This window comes from Anolis carolinensis, unplaced genomic scaffold (genome assembly GCF_035594765.1).
Source record: "Anolis carolinensis isolate JA03-04 unplaced genomic scaffold, rAnoCar3.1.pri scaffold_14, whole genome shotgun sequence".
Classification (NCBI taxonomy): domain Eukaryota; kingdom Metazoa; phylum Chordata; class Lepidosauria; order Squamata; family Dactyloidae; genus Anolis; species Anolis carolinensis.
Window position 1 is genome coordinate 12,163,317 of NW_026943825.1, and position 18,191 is coordinate 12,181,507.

The 18,191-nt window shown below is 39.0% G+C and overlaps 1 protein-coding gene across 3 annotated transcripts in view; it reads right to left on the reverse strand.

Moving 5' to 3' along the window:
- The window catches only part of bnipl (BCL2 interacting protein like), a 43,203-nt gene that overhangs the window by 11,849 nt on the left and 13,163 nt on the right, over positions 1-18,191 (reverse strand). For 2 of the 3 annotated variants that reach the window (XM_062965329.1, XM_062965330.1), the window contains exons 2-9: positions 16,565-16,657; positions 14,452-14,513; positions 12,699-12,896; positions 10,688-10,867; positions 10,284-10,386; positions 6,543-6,674; positions 6,364-6,450; positions 3,972-4,070 (exon numbers count right to left, since the gene is read on the reverse strand). In XM_062965329.1, the coding sequence (XP_062821399.1) occupies positions 3,972-4,070; positions 6,364-6,450; positions 6,543-6,674; positions 10,284-10,386; positions 10,688-10,867; positions 12,699-12,896; positions 14,452-14,513; positions 16,565-16,657 (954 nt within the window). The remainder of the gene's footprint in view (positions 1-3,971; positions 4,071-6,363; positions 6,451-6,542; positions 6,675-10,283; positions 10,387-10,687; positions 10,868-12,698; positions 12,897-14,451; positions 14,514-16,564; positions 16,658-18,191) is intronic. The other variant, XM_062965331.1, reaches the window with a different exon arrangement.

Below are 18,191 nucleotides of genomic sequence, written 5' to 3' on the forward strand. Positions count from 1 at the left end.
TAGAGACATAAACATATATATACACACAGATATAGACATACATACACACATGCAAATATATTATATATACACATACATATACATATACACATACTTATATAGAGACACAAACATATACAGACACACATATACACAAGTATATATATATACATGTGCATATACACACACACACATATATATACACATATACATATACAGTACACACACTTATATAAAGACACAAACTTATATATATATGTATATACATATATATATATATACACACACATACATATAGACAGTGACAAACATAAACACACGGATATATTATATATACACACATATAAACATGTGTATATATACACACACATATACATATACACACATATACACACACTTATATAGAGACATATATTTGCATGTGTGTATATATATATATATATATATATATATACACACACACACACACACAAACATATACAGACACACATACACACATGGATATATACATACATGCAAATATATTATATATAAACATGCATATACATATACACATACTTATATAGAGACACAAACATATACAGACACATATGGATATATACACACATGCAAATATATTATATATATACACATGCATATACACATACTTACATGGATATATACACACGGGCAAATATATTATATATATACACATACTTATATAGAGACACAAACATATACAGACGCATATACACACATGCAAATATATTATATATACACATGCATATATTATATATACAAATATATAATATATACACATACTTATATAGAGACACAAACATATACAGATGCACATACACACATGGATATATATAGACACACAGGCAAATAATATATTATATATACACATGCATATACACATACTTATATAGAGACACAAACATATACAGACGCACATACACACATGGATATATATAGACACACAGGCAAATATATTATATATACACATGCATATACACATACTTATATAGAGACACAAACATATACAGATGCACATACACACATGGATATATATAGACACACAGGCAAATATATTATATATACACATGCATATACACATACTTATATAGAGACACAAACATATACAGACGCACATACACACATGGATATATATAGACACACAGGCAAATATATTATATATACACATGCATATACACATACTTATATAGAGACACAAACATATACAGATGCACATACACACATGGATATATATAGACACACAGGCAAATATATTATATATACACATGCATATACACATACTTATATAGAGACACAAACATATACAGACGCACATACACACATGGATATATATAGACACACAGGCAAATATATTATATATACACATGCATATACACATACTTATATAGAGACACAAACATATACAGATGCACATACACACATGGATATATATAGACACACAGGCAAATATATTATATATACACATGCATATACACATACTTATATAGAGACACAAACATATACAGACGCACATACACACATGGATATATATAGACACACAGGCAAATATATTATATATACACATGCATATACACATACTTATATAGAGACACAAACATATACAGACGCACATACACACATGGATATATATAGACACACAGGCAAATATATTATATATACACATGCATATACACATACTTATATAGAGACACAAACATATACAGACGCACATACACACATGGATATATATAGACACACAGGCAAATATATTATATATACACATGCATATACACATACTTATATAGAGACACAAACATATACAGATGCACATACACACATGGATATATATAGACACACAGGCAAATATATTATATATACACATGCATATACACATACTTATATAGAGACACAAACATATACAGACGCACATACACACATGGATATATATAGACACACAGGCAAATATATTATATATACACATGCATATACACATACTTATATAGAGACACAAACATATACAGACGCACATACACACATGGATATATATAGACACACAGGCAAATATATTATATATACACATGCATATACACATACTTATATAGAGACACAAACATATACAGACGCACATACACACATGGATATATATAGACACACAGGCAAATATATTATATATACACATGCATATACACATACTTATATAGAGACACAAACATATACAGAAACACATACACACATGGATACACACATATTCACATGCATATATATATACACATGCATATATAAAGACACAAACATATATATATATATATATATATAGACTAGCTGTGCCCGGCCACGCGTTGCTGTGGCTTAGTCTGGTGGTGTTGGTCAGTCTACATTAGGTTGTATTGATGCTGTGACCTCCACCCTTCTTTATACTCACATTAGTAGTAGTAGTTGAAGTCTGTTACCTTCTTCAATTTTTGTGTTGATTGATAATTGCTTGAGATCCCTGTTGTCTTTGGTTTGTTGTTAATTGTAATGTCTGATTCTGCTGAGTGCGGTTTATATTTTTATTGTGGTACAATAGTCTTTTTTGTTTTGCCTGTGTAGGTGTTTATTATTATTGTTGTTTAGTGATTATGAAGGTTGGATAAGTTAGATGCTACTGTATTGTTTTTTGGAGGCCCAGTTTAGCACTGACTGGCCTCTCAGCCTCAGTGCCTGGCTGTTTCTTGCCTGTGATGGTGTTGATTCTTATTGTTGTTGTTATTGTTATTATTGTTATTATTGTAATTGTTTTTTTGGAGGCCAAGTGTGAATGTAGGGATTGGGGAGATGGATGAGTTGTGTTGTCAAATTTTGTATTTGTTATAGTCACAATGCGTTGTTGTGAGTTTTGTGGGTCCGGATTGTGGTTTTGTGGTGTGGTTGTGTTGTTACAACTGAGAGGCAAGGCTTTTGCGTTGTGTTGCCAAGTTTTGTATTTCTGGGGCATTTAGTTGTGTGCCAAGTTTTGTATTTGTGGGGCGTTTAGTTGTGTGCCAAGTTTTGTATTTGTGGGGCATTTAGTTGTGTGCCAAGTTTTGTATTTGTGGGGCGTTTAGTTGTGTGCCAAGTTTTGTATTTGTGGGGCGTTTAGTTGTGTGCCAAGTTTTGTATTTGTGGGGCGTTTAGTTGTGTGCCAAGTTTTGTATTTGTGGGGCGTTTAGTTGTGTGCCAAGTTTTGTATTTGTGGGGCGTTTAGTTGTGTGCCAAGTTTTGTATTTGTGGGGCGTTTAGTTGTGTGCCAAGTTTTGTATTTGTGGGGCGTTTAGTTGTGTGCCAAGTTTTGTATTTGTGGGGCGTTTAGTTGTGTGCCAAGTTTTGTATTTGTGGGGCGTTTAGTTGTGTGCCAAGTTTTGTATTTGTGGGGCGTTTAGTTGTGTGCCAAGTTTTGTATTTGTGGGGCGTTTAGTTGTGTTGTTATAGTCACGATGCACTGTTGTGTTTTGTGGGTCCGGATTGTGGTTTTGTGGTGTGGTTGTGTTGTTACAACTGGGAGGCAAGGCTTTTGCATTGTTTTGTCAAGTTTTGTATTTCTGGGGCGTTTAGTTGTGTTGTTATAGTCACGATGCACTGTTGCGTTTTGTGGGTCCGGATTGTGGTTTTGTGGTGTGGTTGTGTTGTTACAACCGGGAGGCAAGGCTTTTGCATTGTGTTGCCAAGTTTTGTATTTCTGGGGCGTTTAGTTGTGTTGTTATCGCATGATGCGTTGTTGTGAGTTTTGTGGGTCTGGATTGTGGTTTTGTGGTGTGGTTGTGTTGTTGTATCCTGGAGGCAAGCCTTTTGCATTGTGTTGCCAAATTTCGTATTTCTGGGATGTTTAGTTTTGTTGTTATAGTCACTGCGCAAACAACTTTATCATTTTATATATATAGATATATATATATATACACACATACACACACACACACACACAAATATACACATGAATCCCGCCGAAGGCTCTTTTGGGTGGAGGGTGGTGGGCTCACCGTCGGACGGGGTCCGGGACGTGGGCCTGGTCCAGAGGGATGAGCTGCCCCAGGTCCGCCAAACTCTCCACAAATTGCACTTTCCGGCTAAACTTGGAACTGGGAGGGAGACAGGGTCACTTGGGATGTGTACATGTGGGTGTACATGTGGGTGCGTATGTATATATGTGTGTATATATATGCCTATATAGGTCTGTGTGTATAGTTATGCATTTGTGAGTATGCATCTGCATATATATGTGTGAGTGTTTGTGTGTATGCGTGTATGTCTATGTACGTGCATATATATGTCTGGGTATATATGAAAGTATGTAGAGATGTATATGTGTGTGTGTGTGTATATTCTTGTGTGTGTGTATGTGTATATGTATGTGTGTATATATATATATATATATATACACACACACACACACACACACACACACACACACACACACACAGTAGAGTCTCACTTATCCAAGCCTCGCTTATCCAAGCCTCTGGATAATCCAAGCCATTTTTGTAGTCAATGTTTTCAATATATCATGATATTTTGGTGCTAAATTCGTAAATACAGTAATTATAACATAACATTACTGCGTATTGAACTACTTTTTCTGTCAAATTTGTTGTATGACATGAAGTTTTGGTGCTTAATTTGTAAAATCATAACCTAATTTGATGTTTAATAGGCTTTTTCTTAATCCCTCCTTATTATCCAAGTTATTCGCTTATCCAAGTTTCTGCCGGCCCGTTTAGCTTGGATAAGTGAGACTCTACTGTATATATATATGAATGAGTATGTGTCTATATATGTTTGTGTCTCTATACAAGTGTGTGTGTATATATATATGTGTGTGTGTGTGTGATATGTATCCATGTGCGTCTATGTGTGTCTATATATGTTTGTGGGTATATATATATATATATATATATATATATATATATATATATAAATACACACACTTATATAGAGACACAGACACACACACATATATATACACATACACACATACATGCATATATACTCCACAAGTGTGTATACACTCACACACAAACATATATAGACACACGCACATTGATATATTCACACACATATAGACATGCATATATATATAAGCGCACACTTATATAGAGACACAAACACACACACACACATATACTCCACAAGTGTGTGTGTGTGTGTATATATATATATATATGCATGTGTGTTTATATATATATGCATGTGTGTATATATGCATGTCTATATGTGTGAATATATCAATCTGTGTGTATGTGTGTCTATATATGTTTGTGTGTATATATATATATATACACACACACACATGTGGTGTGTATATGCATTTGCATATATATGCTTGTGTGTATATGCATATATATATGCACATGTGTGTATATAAGCATGTGTATGTGTATATGTGTCTATATGTGTGTATATGTGTCTATATATGTTTGTGGTGTATATACACATGTGGTGTATATATGCATTTGCATATATTTGCTTGTGTGTATATGCATATATATATATGCACATGTGTGTATATAAGCATGTGTATATGTATATGTGTGTATATGTGTCTATATATGTTTGTGGTGTATATACACATGTGTTGTATATATGCATTTGCATATATTTGCTTGTGTGTATATGCATATATATATATATATATGCACATGTGTGTATATAAGCATGTGTATATGTATATGTGTGTATATGTGTCTATATATGTTTGTGGTGTATATACACATGTGGTGTATATATGCATTTGCATATATTTGCTTGTGTGTATATGCATATATATATGCACACGTATGTATATAAGCATGTGTATATGTGTATGTGTGTATATGTGTCTATATATGTTTGTGGTGTATATACACATGTGTTGTATATATGCATTTGCATATATTTGCTTGTGTGTATATGCATATATATATGCACACGTATGTATATAAGCATGTGTATATGTGTATATGTGTCTATATATGTTTGTGGTGTATATACACATGTGGTGTATATATGCATTTGCATATATTTGCTTGTGTGTATATGCATATATATATATATGCACATGTGTGTATATAAGCATGTGTATGTGTCTATATGTGTGTATATGTGTCTATATATGTTTGTGTGTATATACACATGTGGTGTATATATGCATTTGCATATATTTGCTTGTGTGTATATGCATATATATATGCACACGTGTGTATATAAGCATGTGTATATGTGTATGTGTGTATATGTGTCTATATATGTTTGTGTGTATATATACATGTATGTTGTGTATATATGTGTGTGTGTGCATATGTACGTGCATATGTGTGTATGTGTCTATATATATGTGTGTGTACATATATGTGTATTACGTCCCCTGTTTCAGACAAAGGGAAGAAACCAACCCACCTGATGAAGGGTCTAAAGACGGCCACCAGCGCCTTCACGTACCAGGCCGGGTGGACAATAACCAGAGCCTTGAGGTTCTTCCGGAGCCTGGAAGGGAAATCAACGAGAGTGGGAAAGCGCCCTTGAACAGTGGGACTCCCTGCCACTGGATTTTCCCTTGGGAAGGAGGGCAGCCTTACCTCCGGTCAATGGTTTGGTAACACTGTTTGATCCACGCAAAGGACGGCAGCCTGCTCCTGGGAGCGGCCCCGTTGAGGCACACCAGCACGTAGTTTTGGGCCACCATCAACTCCAACGTCCCTACGATGTACCTGGTTTGGGACAAAGCACAATCGATATAACCGGATGAAGCTATAAGCGCCAAATCCCCTAGGGGCGCTGTTGAGGCCCCAGGCAGTAGGGATGAGCAAATTTCTCAGAATCATCGTTAATCGCATTTTTTTTGGTCCTTCCATCCTAGGGCAACTGAGGCTTTGATTGCATCTAACATATGTTTTATTATTTCCTCCCATTCTTTAAGTTCCCCATTGCCTTCTAATTTTTGAACAAAAAATTGTGTTTTATTCCATTCTATTGTCGTCCCCAATAGCTCTTTCATTTCCTTCTTAATTATATTATAGAATCTTTGAATTTTTTCGCATTCCCACCACATATGGGTATAGGTTCCAATTTTCCCACAATTATGCCAGCATTGTTTTGGGTGGGTTTCGGTTATATAAGCCAATTGTATAGGAGTTCTGTACCATTTTGTAAGTATCTTCAGTTGCATTTCCTTAATCTTTAAATATTTTATTTTATTAATTGATTTTATCCATTTTTCTATTTCTCTCTCATTGCAATTCAAATCCTCCTTCCAGATTTCTATCAGGGTGTATTTTGTGTTATATTGTTTTTCCATAATTATTTTATATATGTATCCCATGATTCCTTTCTCCTTCTCTACTTTCCATTTTATTATTTTATCCAAGTCTGATTCTGGAGTCTCCTTATTCTTCCAATCTGTTATCTTTTTAGACAAATCGTAAAAAAAATTGTATCTTTTTGGGTTCCGAATGGGGTTCCGAGGTGGTTTGGCCTTTCAGAATTAACCTTCTAATTCGAAGCGTTGGAGCCCATTTATTTAATAAGGAGCCCCCAGATTGCGTAGTGGACTAAGTGACTTGAAGGTTGGGTTGCTGACCTGAAGGCTGCCAGGTTCGAATCCCACCCGGGGAGAGCGCAGATGAGCTCCCTCTATCAGCTCCAGCTCCATGCAGGGACATGAGAGAAGCCTCCTGTAAAGAACTCAGGCAGAGGGGAATCTTTTTTCCCTTTCTTCTTCTTATTCACTTTAGATGGTAGCATAACTTAGTTTAGAATATATGTGACAGAGGCTTGGATGTTGGAGAACACTAAAAAGTTTATTTCAGGCACAGAGCTTAGTGGTTACAATGTTGCTTCTCAGAGTTAAACTTTCTTCAACAGTTGCAAATATAACCTATGATGAATCCACTTTCAAAATGCTTTCTCCTTTCCTTGAAGAGTCTAAACCTTTTTCTTCTCTTACAACCAAAGCTATCAACTGATCACTTTGGATCTAACTGGGATTGCTTCCCCTTACCACTCAGACTCTACGAATAAACTTAAGCAAGTCACTTAACTTGCTTAATATGACACAACTAGAGATCTGAGCTTCCCTGGTTTCCCTAACCTGGAACCAGTGTCTTCCCTGTGACTCAGATCACAGACTAAACTGTTTTTAAAACATTCCCTCCTTTTCCTCCAAATGGCAATTGGCTCTGCCCTTGTTACTATGGCAACCTGCCTCAGAATGCTGAGCTGGCTACCATCCCCCTCGCACTGGTAACTAATACTTACCCTTTTAAACATAGTTAACCATGACTTTTAAAATGCAATTAAACATGACATCTATAAATCAAAATAAAAACACACTTCTTTACACCTCCCACAAGGATAGTAAAAACATCAAAACATCCAGGCGTCCCCTGGGCAACGTCCTTGCAGACGGCCAATTCTCTCACTCCAGAAGCGACTCAAGTTGCTCCTGACATGAAAAAAAAAAAGAATTATTTAATGATCTCGGAAAACCTTCGGATATACCGACGATGGCGTTTGTGTACTGGTTTGAGAGTTGGACTACGATTGTGGCTTGATTCCCACTCAGCCATGGAAACCCACTGGGTGATCTTGGGCAAGTCACACACTCTCAGCCCCAGAAAACCCAATGAAACAGGAAATAACACTTCCAAACCAGGAACAGATTTTTGCTATTATTAAAAAATGTTTTTTTAATAAAAATTTTGAAATTTCGCCAGAAATCTGAGGATAAGTCAAATGTCCTTAGATATGGTGAGCTAAAAGTGGTAAATGTATTCTACCACTGTAGCAAATTTCATTAGGATAGGTCAAAAATAAGGGGAAGGGAAGAGGGGGGGGAGTATAACAATAATAACGATAATAATAATAATAAAAAAATAAAACATACAGTAGAGTCTCACTTATCCAACACTCGCTTATCCAACGTTCTGGATTATCCAATGCATTTTTGTAGTCAATGTTTTAAATACATCATGATATATTGGTGCTAAATTCGTAAATACAGTAATTACTACATAGCATTACTGTGTATTGAACTACTTTTTCTGTCAAATTTGTTGTATAACATGGTGTATTGGTGCTTAATTTCTAAAATCATAACCTATTTTGATGTTCATAGGCTTTTTCTTAATCTCTCCTTAGTATCCAAAATATTTGTTTATCCAACGTTCTGCCGGCTCATTTACGTTGGATAAGTGAGACTCTACTGTATAAGTAGATAAAAGGGTGTATTAGAGAGATATGTAGTAAAGTTGTAATGGAAAAGTCTAAAACTAATAAGAAATATGCATAAAGATGTTTTGATTCTGATTTTTCTTTATTGTTGGATTGCATACAATGTGATATGTCTGGGATACTGTAAAATGAGGAAAGAATGTATACTTATACATTTTGAATTATAAATTAATAATAATAATATTGATAATAAAACATGTATAGGTAGATGAAGGGTGTGTAGTTGAGAGATGTATAGTGAAGTTGTAATGGAAAAACTAAAAGACTGATGGGAAATATGCTTGGGGATGCTCTTGATTTATTTTATTTTATTTTTTTGCTGTCGGATTGTATGCAACGTGATGTGTTTGAGATATTGTAGAATGAGGAAAATGTGAGCTTGTACATTTGGATTGATAAATTAATAAAAACAAATTTTAAAAACAAGAAAAAAAGGATAGGTCAAAAAATGAGGGAGAGAGAAGCCTTTCAAGTTTCCCCATTGACAATAATGATTCCCTTCATGCGCATGCGCACCTGGCATTAACGAGGTACATATGAAAAATTGGAACTTTTGGAAAGTTTTGAAATTTTTGCTTCAAAATTCGGAAATGACTGTAGAAACGAAGCGCCAGTGCCCCCTACTTTCGAAGCGAGTATTGAACCATTTTTTTTCATGGATCGCACATGCCTACCCGGCAGGGAGGGAAGCATGCTTGTGTGCTGAGCTACTGGTTGCTGTGAGTTTTCTAGACTGTATGGCCACGTTCCAGAAGTATTTTCTCCTGACGTTTTGCCCACATCTATGGCAGGCATCCTCAGAGGTTGTGAGGTCTGTTGGAGACTGGGGAAGACCCTACAGCCCAAAAAACTACAGCAATCCAAAAAAATACATTGCTTTCTCAAAATGTTAATTGTTCCCCCCGCCCTTAATGTTTCTTTGTATTGAATCTTTTATTTTTCAGTGATTGGTTTTTTTTGGGGTGTGCCAAAATACTGTTTGCTTACACTTGAAGATTACCTAGGGCCGGCCCTGTTTGGCACTGTATTGGAAAGGGTTCGAAGGAACAATCCAGAGCCATTGGCTTTACAAAAGAGAGAACACTCACCTGAAGAGATTCTCCATGACGTACGGATAATCTGGGATGGAGCTGTCCGGTAAGTAACACACGGCAAACATGATAATGGCGTTCAAGCCTTCGCTGTCATAACCTGGGAAATAAGGCTAAAATTAGGACCTATTTCAATACCCTAATATAGTAGGATACTTAAACAATATCCTATTATATTGTGATGTGTTAGAATATTTTTAATATCTTAATATATTATAGTATATAGTTATGTAAACAACATAGCCAAACCTACGACAAAAGTGGATATTTCTAAACCTCTGTAAACGTTTACTCTCGTGAATCCATGAAAATAAGCAAATCCATGAAAGTTTAATCCATGCAAGTTGAGGCTCGGCTGCATATCTTCTCTCTCCTCTCCATATTTGAAGAGCAGGGTTTACCTGCGTGGGAGATGACCTTCTTGTAGGGTCCGACAGCTGACAGATCCACTCTCTGCTCCTGTTCCTCGGTCAGGAAGATCCGCCAGGCCCGTCCATCCGGGTCCCGGGTGTCCATCACCCGATTTGTGCAAAACCTCTCCTGCAAGTCGCCGTCCACTCGCTGGACCCTGGGAAAGTCGTCTGGAGGAAACACCAATTACAAGAACACGACCTAAGGTTTCCAATACCTTTGCTATGGAAATGAGACCTGGTTTGCAGCCCCAAACACGTATGCTATGGAAATGAGCTCTGGTTTGCAGACCCCAAAAACCTATGCTATGGAAAGGAGATCTGGTTTGCAGCCCCAAACACGTATGCTATAGAAAGGAGCTCTGGTTTGCAGACCCCAAACATGTATGCTATGGAAAGGAGCTATGTTTTGAAGACCCCAAAAACCTATGCTATGGAAAGGAGCTATGGTTTGAAGACCCCAAAAACCTATGCTATGGAAAGGAGATCTGGTTTGCAGCCCCAAACACGTATGCTATAGAAAGGAGCTCTGGTTTGCAGACCCCAAACATGTATGCTATGGAAAGGAGCTATGTTTTGAAGACCCCAAAAACCTATGCTATGGAAAGGAGCTATGGTTTGAAGACCCCAAAAACCTATGCTATGGAAAGGAGCTCTGGTTTGCAGACCCCAAACACGTATGCTATAGAAAGGAGCTCTGGTTTGCAGACCCCAAACACGTATGCTATGGAAATGAGCTCTTGTTTGCAGCCCCAAACACATATGCTATGGAAATGAGAGCTTGTTTGCAGCCCCAAACACGTATGCTATGGAAATGAGACCTTGTTTGCAGCCCAAAACCATATGGTATTGGCATGAGCTCTGGTTTGCAGCCCAGCAAAATATATTATATGAAAACGAGGCCTGGTTTGCAGCCCGAAATAACTATTACATGGAGATGAGCTCTGGTTTGCAGCCCAAGCAAGCTAATGTTGGGAGTGAGCTCTGGTTTGCAGCAAAATGAAAAGTCCAAAATTATATGGAAGTGAGCTCTGGTCTTCAGCCCAAAAAAGTATTATATGGGAGCCAAAAGCCTCTATTATATGGAAGTGAGCTCTGGTCTGCAGACCAAAAAAAATACTATAGGAACGAGCTTTGGTTTGCAGTCCAAAAACTATAGGAATGAGCTCTGGTTTGCAGACCAAAAAAAGCTATAGGAATGAGCTCTGGTTTGCAGACCAAAAAACTATAGGTATGAGCTCTGGTTTGCAAGACCAAAAAACTATAGGAATGAGCTCTGGTTTGCAGACCAAAAAACTATAGGAATGAGCTCTGGTTTGCAAGACCAAAAAACTATAGGAATGAGCTCTGGTTTGCAGACCAAAAAAAGCTATAGGAATGAGCTCTGGTTTGCAGACCAAAAAACTATAGGTATGAGCTCTGGTTTGCAAGACCAAAAAACTATAGGAATGAGCTCTGGTTTGCAGACCAAAAAACTATAGGAATGAGCTCTGGTTTGCAAGACCAAAAAACTATAGGAATGAGCTCTGGTTTGCAGACCAAAAAAAGCTATAGGAATGAGCTCTGGTTTGCAGACCAAAAAACTATAGGAATGAGCTCTGGTTTGCAAGACCAAAAAACTATAGGAATGAGCTCTGGTTTGCAGACCAAAAAACTATAGGAATGAGCTCTGGTTTGCAAGACCAAAAAACTATAGGAATGAGCTCTGGTTTGCAGACCAAAAAACTATAGGTATGAGCTCTGGTTTGCAGACCAAAAAACTATAGGAATGAGCTCTGGTTTGCAAGACCAAAAAACTATAGGAATGAGCTCTGGTTTGCAGACCAAAAAACTATAGGTATGAACTCTGGTTTGCAGACCAAGAACTATAGGAATAAGTTCTGGTTTGCAGTCCAAAAAACTATAGGAATGAGCTCTGGTTTGCATCCTGCAAAGATGGTTTTATCCAGGTTTGCAGACAGGTCAGCATCTGCTTGAGTGAAACCCGAATTCGTTCCCTCACCGTCCCATTCGAACCCATGGCCTTCCTGCAGCTCGCTCTCGGACGGCGTATCCAACTCGTCCACATCGATGTCCAGGCTCCCGTCCGGCGTCCGTTCCGGAAACTCGTCCGACTTCACTGACCCGTCTCCAAGTTCGGGGGCCGGGAGGCGTTTCTTCATGTGTCGCCGTCCGCACAACTCCAATGTGTTGAGGGCAACTGGAAAGGGTGATGTCAAAGGTCAAGGGGACACTCCACTTTGCAAGCAGAAGGTCCCGGGTTCAAATTCTAACCAAAAAACTTCCAGGTTTCCCAGTGAACCTATTTTGTCACTATAGTGTCACTATGATTGGGAGCGATGGGCTCTGTAGTCCAAAATCTCCCTGATTTATCAACCCAAGAACAGAATAGATAAGAGATGGACAAATATGATAATATTAGCTGTGCCCGGCCACGTGTTGCTGTGGCTAGGACTTCATTTTTCTTTTCTTTTTGTTGTATGAACGTAGAGGCGTGGATGACAGGTTGTGCTGTCAATTTTCAAGGTTGTGGGGAGTTTAGTTTAGTTGTTTTGTCCAGTGCCGTGATTCCATTACCCTTTTATATATATAGATGATAACGTTCTGTAGGTTGAGATTCTGTATGCTCTATCCATTTCCTCTTCATGGATTCATTGGCTTGACTGCTTGAGAACATCATACAGATGTTGTTGGACTACAACTCCCATCAGTCCTGGCCAACATCAAAACTTGATAAAGGCCACCTCTCCGAGGATTCCTTTGCAACCACGTGAAGCTGAAGTTCCCCCGAAAGTGGCTTTTCTTAGACCGGGATGATGGGAAATGTAGTCTTAAGAATACCTAAGAATGGCGACTCTTTGACCGTCCTATTTGTGGGATTCCCTCAACAAGATCAGATTTATCTCAATGGGACGAGGCCAGGAAAAGGCAGGGGAAATAACAGTGAACTGGAAATTAAAAATTATTATTATTATTATTATTATTATTATTATTATTATTTTATTATGACACAGCAAACAAGATAGATATGCTGGATTTTGTATCACAAAATCACAAGTAAAACACTTCCCAAGTGTCTAGGACTGTGTGATGTATTATTATTATTATTATTATTATTATTATTATTATTATTATTATTATTATATTGTATGACACAGCAAACAAGATAGATATGCTGGATTTCGTATCACAAAATCACAAGTCGAACACTTCCCAAGTGTCTAGGACTGTGTGATGTATTATTATTATTATTATTATTATTATTATTATTATTATTATTATTATTATTATTATATTGTATGACACAGCAAACAAGATAGATATGCTGGATTTCGTATCACAAAATCACAAGTCGAACACTTCCCAAGTGTCTAGGACTGTGTGATGTGTTATTATTATTATTATTATTATTATTATTATTATTATTATTATTATTATTTTATGACACAGCAAACAAGATAGATATGCTGGATTTCATATCACAAAATCACAAGTTGAACACTTCCCAAGTGTCTAGGACTGTGTGATTTATTATTATTATTATTATTATTATTATTATTATTATTATTATTATTATTATTATTTTATGACACAGCAAACAAGATAGACATGCTGGATTTCATATTACAAAATAACAAGTCGAACACTTCCCAAGTGTCTAGGACTGTGTGATGTATTTTCGGATATTATTATTATTATTATTATTATTATTATTATTATTACTATTACTATTATTATTATTTCTATTATCCTACCAGGGCTCAGTTCCAAACTGGATCCTTCCAGATCCTCTCCGGAGATCTCTTCTGGAAGAGGCCTGTGAAACAGAAGAAGTCATCAGATGGTGGAGCATCTATATATTTAATATATTTTTTTAATTCTAAGGCACCCATATAGGTAAAGGTAAAGGTTTTTCCCGACATTAAGTCCAGTCGTGACCGACTCTGGGAGTTGGTGCTCATCTCCATTTCTAAACCCAAGAGCCAGCTTTGTCCGTAGATACCTCCAAGGCCGTGTGGCCATTGGCATGACTGCATGAAACACCATTACCTTCCTGCTGGAGCAGTACCTATTGATCTACTCACACTCTGGGGTTGGTGCTCATCTCCATTTCTAAACCCAAGAGCCAGCGTTGTCCGTAGATACCTCCAAGGCCATGTGGCCATTGGCATGACTGCATGAAACACCATTACCTTCCCACTGGAGCAGTACCTATTGATCTACTCACACTCTGGGGTTGGTGCTCATCTCCATTTCTAAACCCAAGAGCCAGCTTTGTCCGTAGATACCTCCAAGACCATGTGGCCATTGGCATGACTGCATGAAACACCATTACCTTCCCGCTGGAGCAGTACCTATTGATCTACTCACACTCTGGGATTGGTGCTCATCTCCATTTCTAAGCCCAAGAGCCGGCGTTTTCCGCAGACACCTCCAAGGCCATGTGGCCATTGGCATGACTGCATGAAACACCATTACCTTCCCGCTGGAGCAGTACCTATTGATCTACTCACACTCTGGGGTTGGTGCTCATCTCCATTTCTAAACCCAAGAGCCGGCATTGTCCGTAGATACCTCCAAGGCCATGTGGCCATTGGCATGACTGCATGAAACACCATTACCTTCCCGCTGGAGCAGTACCTATTGATCTACTCACACTCTGGGGTTGGTGGTCATCTCCATTTCTAAGCCCAAGAGCCGGCGTTTTCCGCAGACACCTCCAAGGCCATGTGGCCATTGGCATGACTGCATGAAACACCATTACCTTCCCGCTGGAGCAGTACCTATTGATCTACTCACACTCTGGGGTTGGTGCTCATCTCCATTTCTAAACCCAAGAGCCAGCGTTGTCCGTAGATACCTCCAAGGCCATGTGGCCATTGGCATGACTGCATGAAACACCATTACCTTCCCGCTGGAGCAGTACCTATTGATCTACTCACACTCTGGGGTTGGTGCTCATCTCCATTTCTAAACCCAAGAGCCGGCATTGTCCGTAGATACCTCCAAGGCCATGTGGCCATTGGCATGACTGCATGAAACACCATTACCTTCCCGCTGGAGCAGTACCTATTGATCTACTCACACTCTGGGGTTGGTGGTCATCTCCATTTCTAAGCCCAAGAGCCGGCGTTTTCCGCAGACACCTCCAAGGCCATGTGGCCATTGGCATGACTGCATGAAACACCATTACCTTCCCGCTGGAGCAGTACCTATTGATCTACTCACACTCTGGGGTTGGTGCTCATCTCCATTTCTAAGCCCAAGAGCCGGCGTTTTCCGCAGACACCTCCAAGGCCATGTGGCCATTGGCATGACTGCATGAAACACCATTACCTTCCCGCTGGAGCAGTACCTATTGATCTACTCACACTCTGGGGTTGGTGCTCATCTCCATTTCTAAGCCCAAGAGCCGGCGTTTTCCGCAGACACCTCCAAGGCCATGTGGCCATTGGCATGACTGCATGAAACACCATTACCTTCCCGCTGGAGCAGTACCTATTGATCTACTCACACTCTGGGGTTGGTGCTCATCTCCATTTCTAAACCAAAGAGCCGGTGTTGTCCGCAGACACCTCCAAGGCCATGTGACTGGCATGACTGCATGGAGCGCCTTTACCTTCCCACCGTAGCGGTACCTATTGATCTACTGGCATTTGCATGTTGTTGAATTGCTGGGTTGGCAGGAGCTGGGGCTAACAGCAGGTGCTCACTCCGCTCCCCGGATTCGAACCTGTGACCTTTAACACGCTGTGCCATTCGGGGCTCCAAATATAGGTTTAATGACATTCAAAAAATGTTTGTATTACTATAACAGTGGATACTTGTCTTTGCAGTTCCAGGGAACGCATTTTTTTTCATGCTCACCGAGGAAACCCGTCGTCCTGCCACTCCTCTTTCAGCTCCATGTCGGTGATGTTCGGCAATTCATCTCTTTGCTTGACGGTTTCCTTCTTCAACCTAAAGCAAAGAGAAAGTGGTTTCTGAGCCCTCCCAAGTTGTGAATCACCGCACATTGTTTGCGCACAAGCCTTAACACATCCTTGGATCAAAAAAATTAAAGGTGGAGACTGTATTGTCTTGGTGTATTTACACTGGAGAATGAATCTGTCAAGTTGCATCTGTCAAGTAGGAAATTTAGGAACCGATTTATGCGAGGAGGCTAATTTAACTAATCTACGACACCATAAAACCTTCCAGCAGTGTGCGGAATAATGAGGAAGTACTCCATCAAGGACTCGGTGTCACGAGTGGAACCCCGAAAGACAGTTGCATCTGTCAAGTAGGAAATTTAGGAACCGATTTATGCGAGGAGGCTAATTTAACTAATCTACGACACCCTAAAACCTTCCAGCAGTGTGCGGAATAATGAGGAAGTACTCCATCAAGGACTCGGTGTCACGAGTGGACCCCGAAAGACAGTTGCATCTGTCAAGTAGGAAATTTAGGTACCGATGTATGCGAGGAGGCTAATTTAACTAATCTACGACACCATAAAACCTTCCAGCAGTGTGCGGAATAATGAGGAAGTACTCCATCAAGGACTCGGTGTCACGAGTGGAACCCCGAAAGACAGTTGCATCTGTCAAGTAGGAAATTTAGGAACCGATTTATGTGAGGAGGCTAGTTTAACTAATCTACGACACTATAAAACCTTCCAGCAGTGTGCGGAATAATGAGGAAGTACTCCATCAAGGACTCGGTGTCACGAGTGGACCCCGAAAGACAGTTGCATCTGTCAAGTAGGAAATTTAGGTACCGATGTATGCGAGGAGGCTAATTTAACTAATCTACGACACCCTAAAACCTTCCAGCAGTGTGCGGAATAATGAGGAAGTACTCCATCAAGGACTCGGTGTCACGAGTGGACCCCGAAAGACAGTTGCATCTGTCAAGTAGGAAATTTAGGTACCGATGTATGCGAGGAGGCTAATTTAACTAATCTACGACACCCTAAAACCTTCCAGCAGTGTGCGGAATAATGAGGAAGTACTCCATCAAGGACTCAGTGTCACGAGTGGAACCCCGAAAGACAGTTGCATCTGTCAAGTAGGAAATTTAGGAACCGATTTATGCGAGGAGGCTAGTTTAACTAATCTACGACACCATAAAACCTTCCAGCAGTGTGCGGAATAATGAGGAAGTACTCCATCAAGGACTCGGTGTCACGAGTGGAACCCCGAAAGACAGTTGCATCTGTCAAGTAGGAAATTTAGGTACCGATGTATGCGAGGAGGCTAATTTAACTAATCTACGACACCATAAAACCTTCCAGCAGTGTGCGGAATAATGAGGAAGTACTCCATCAAGGACTCGGTGTCACGAGTGGAACCCCGAAAGACAGTTGCATCTGTCAAGTAGGAAATTTAGGAACCGATTTATGTGAGGAGGCTAGTTTAACTAATCTACGACACTATAAAACCTTCCAGCAGTGTGCGGAATAATGAGGAAGTACTCCATCAAGGACTCGGTGTCACGAGTGGACCCCGAAAGA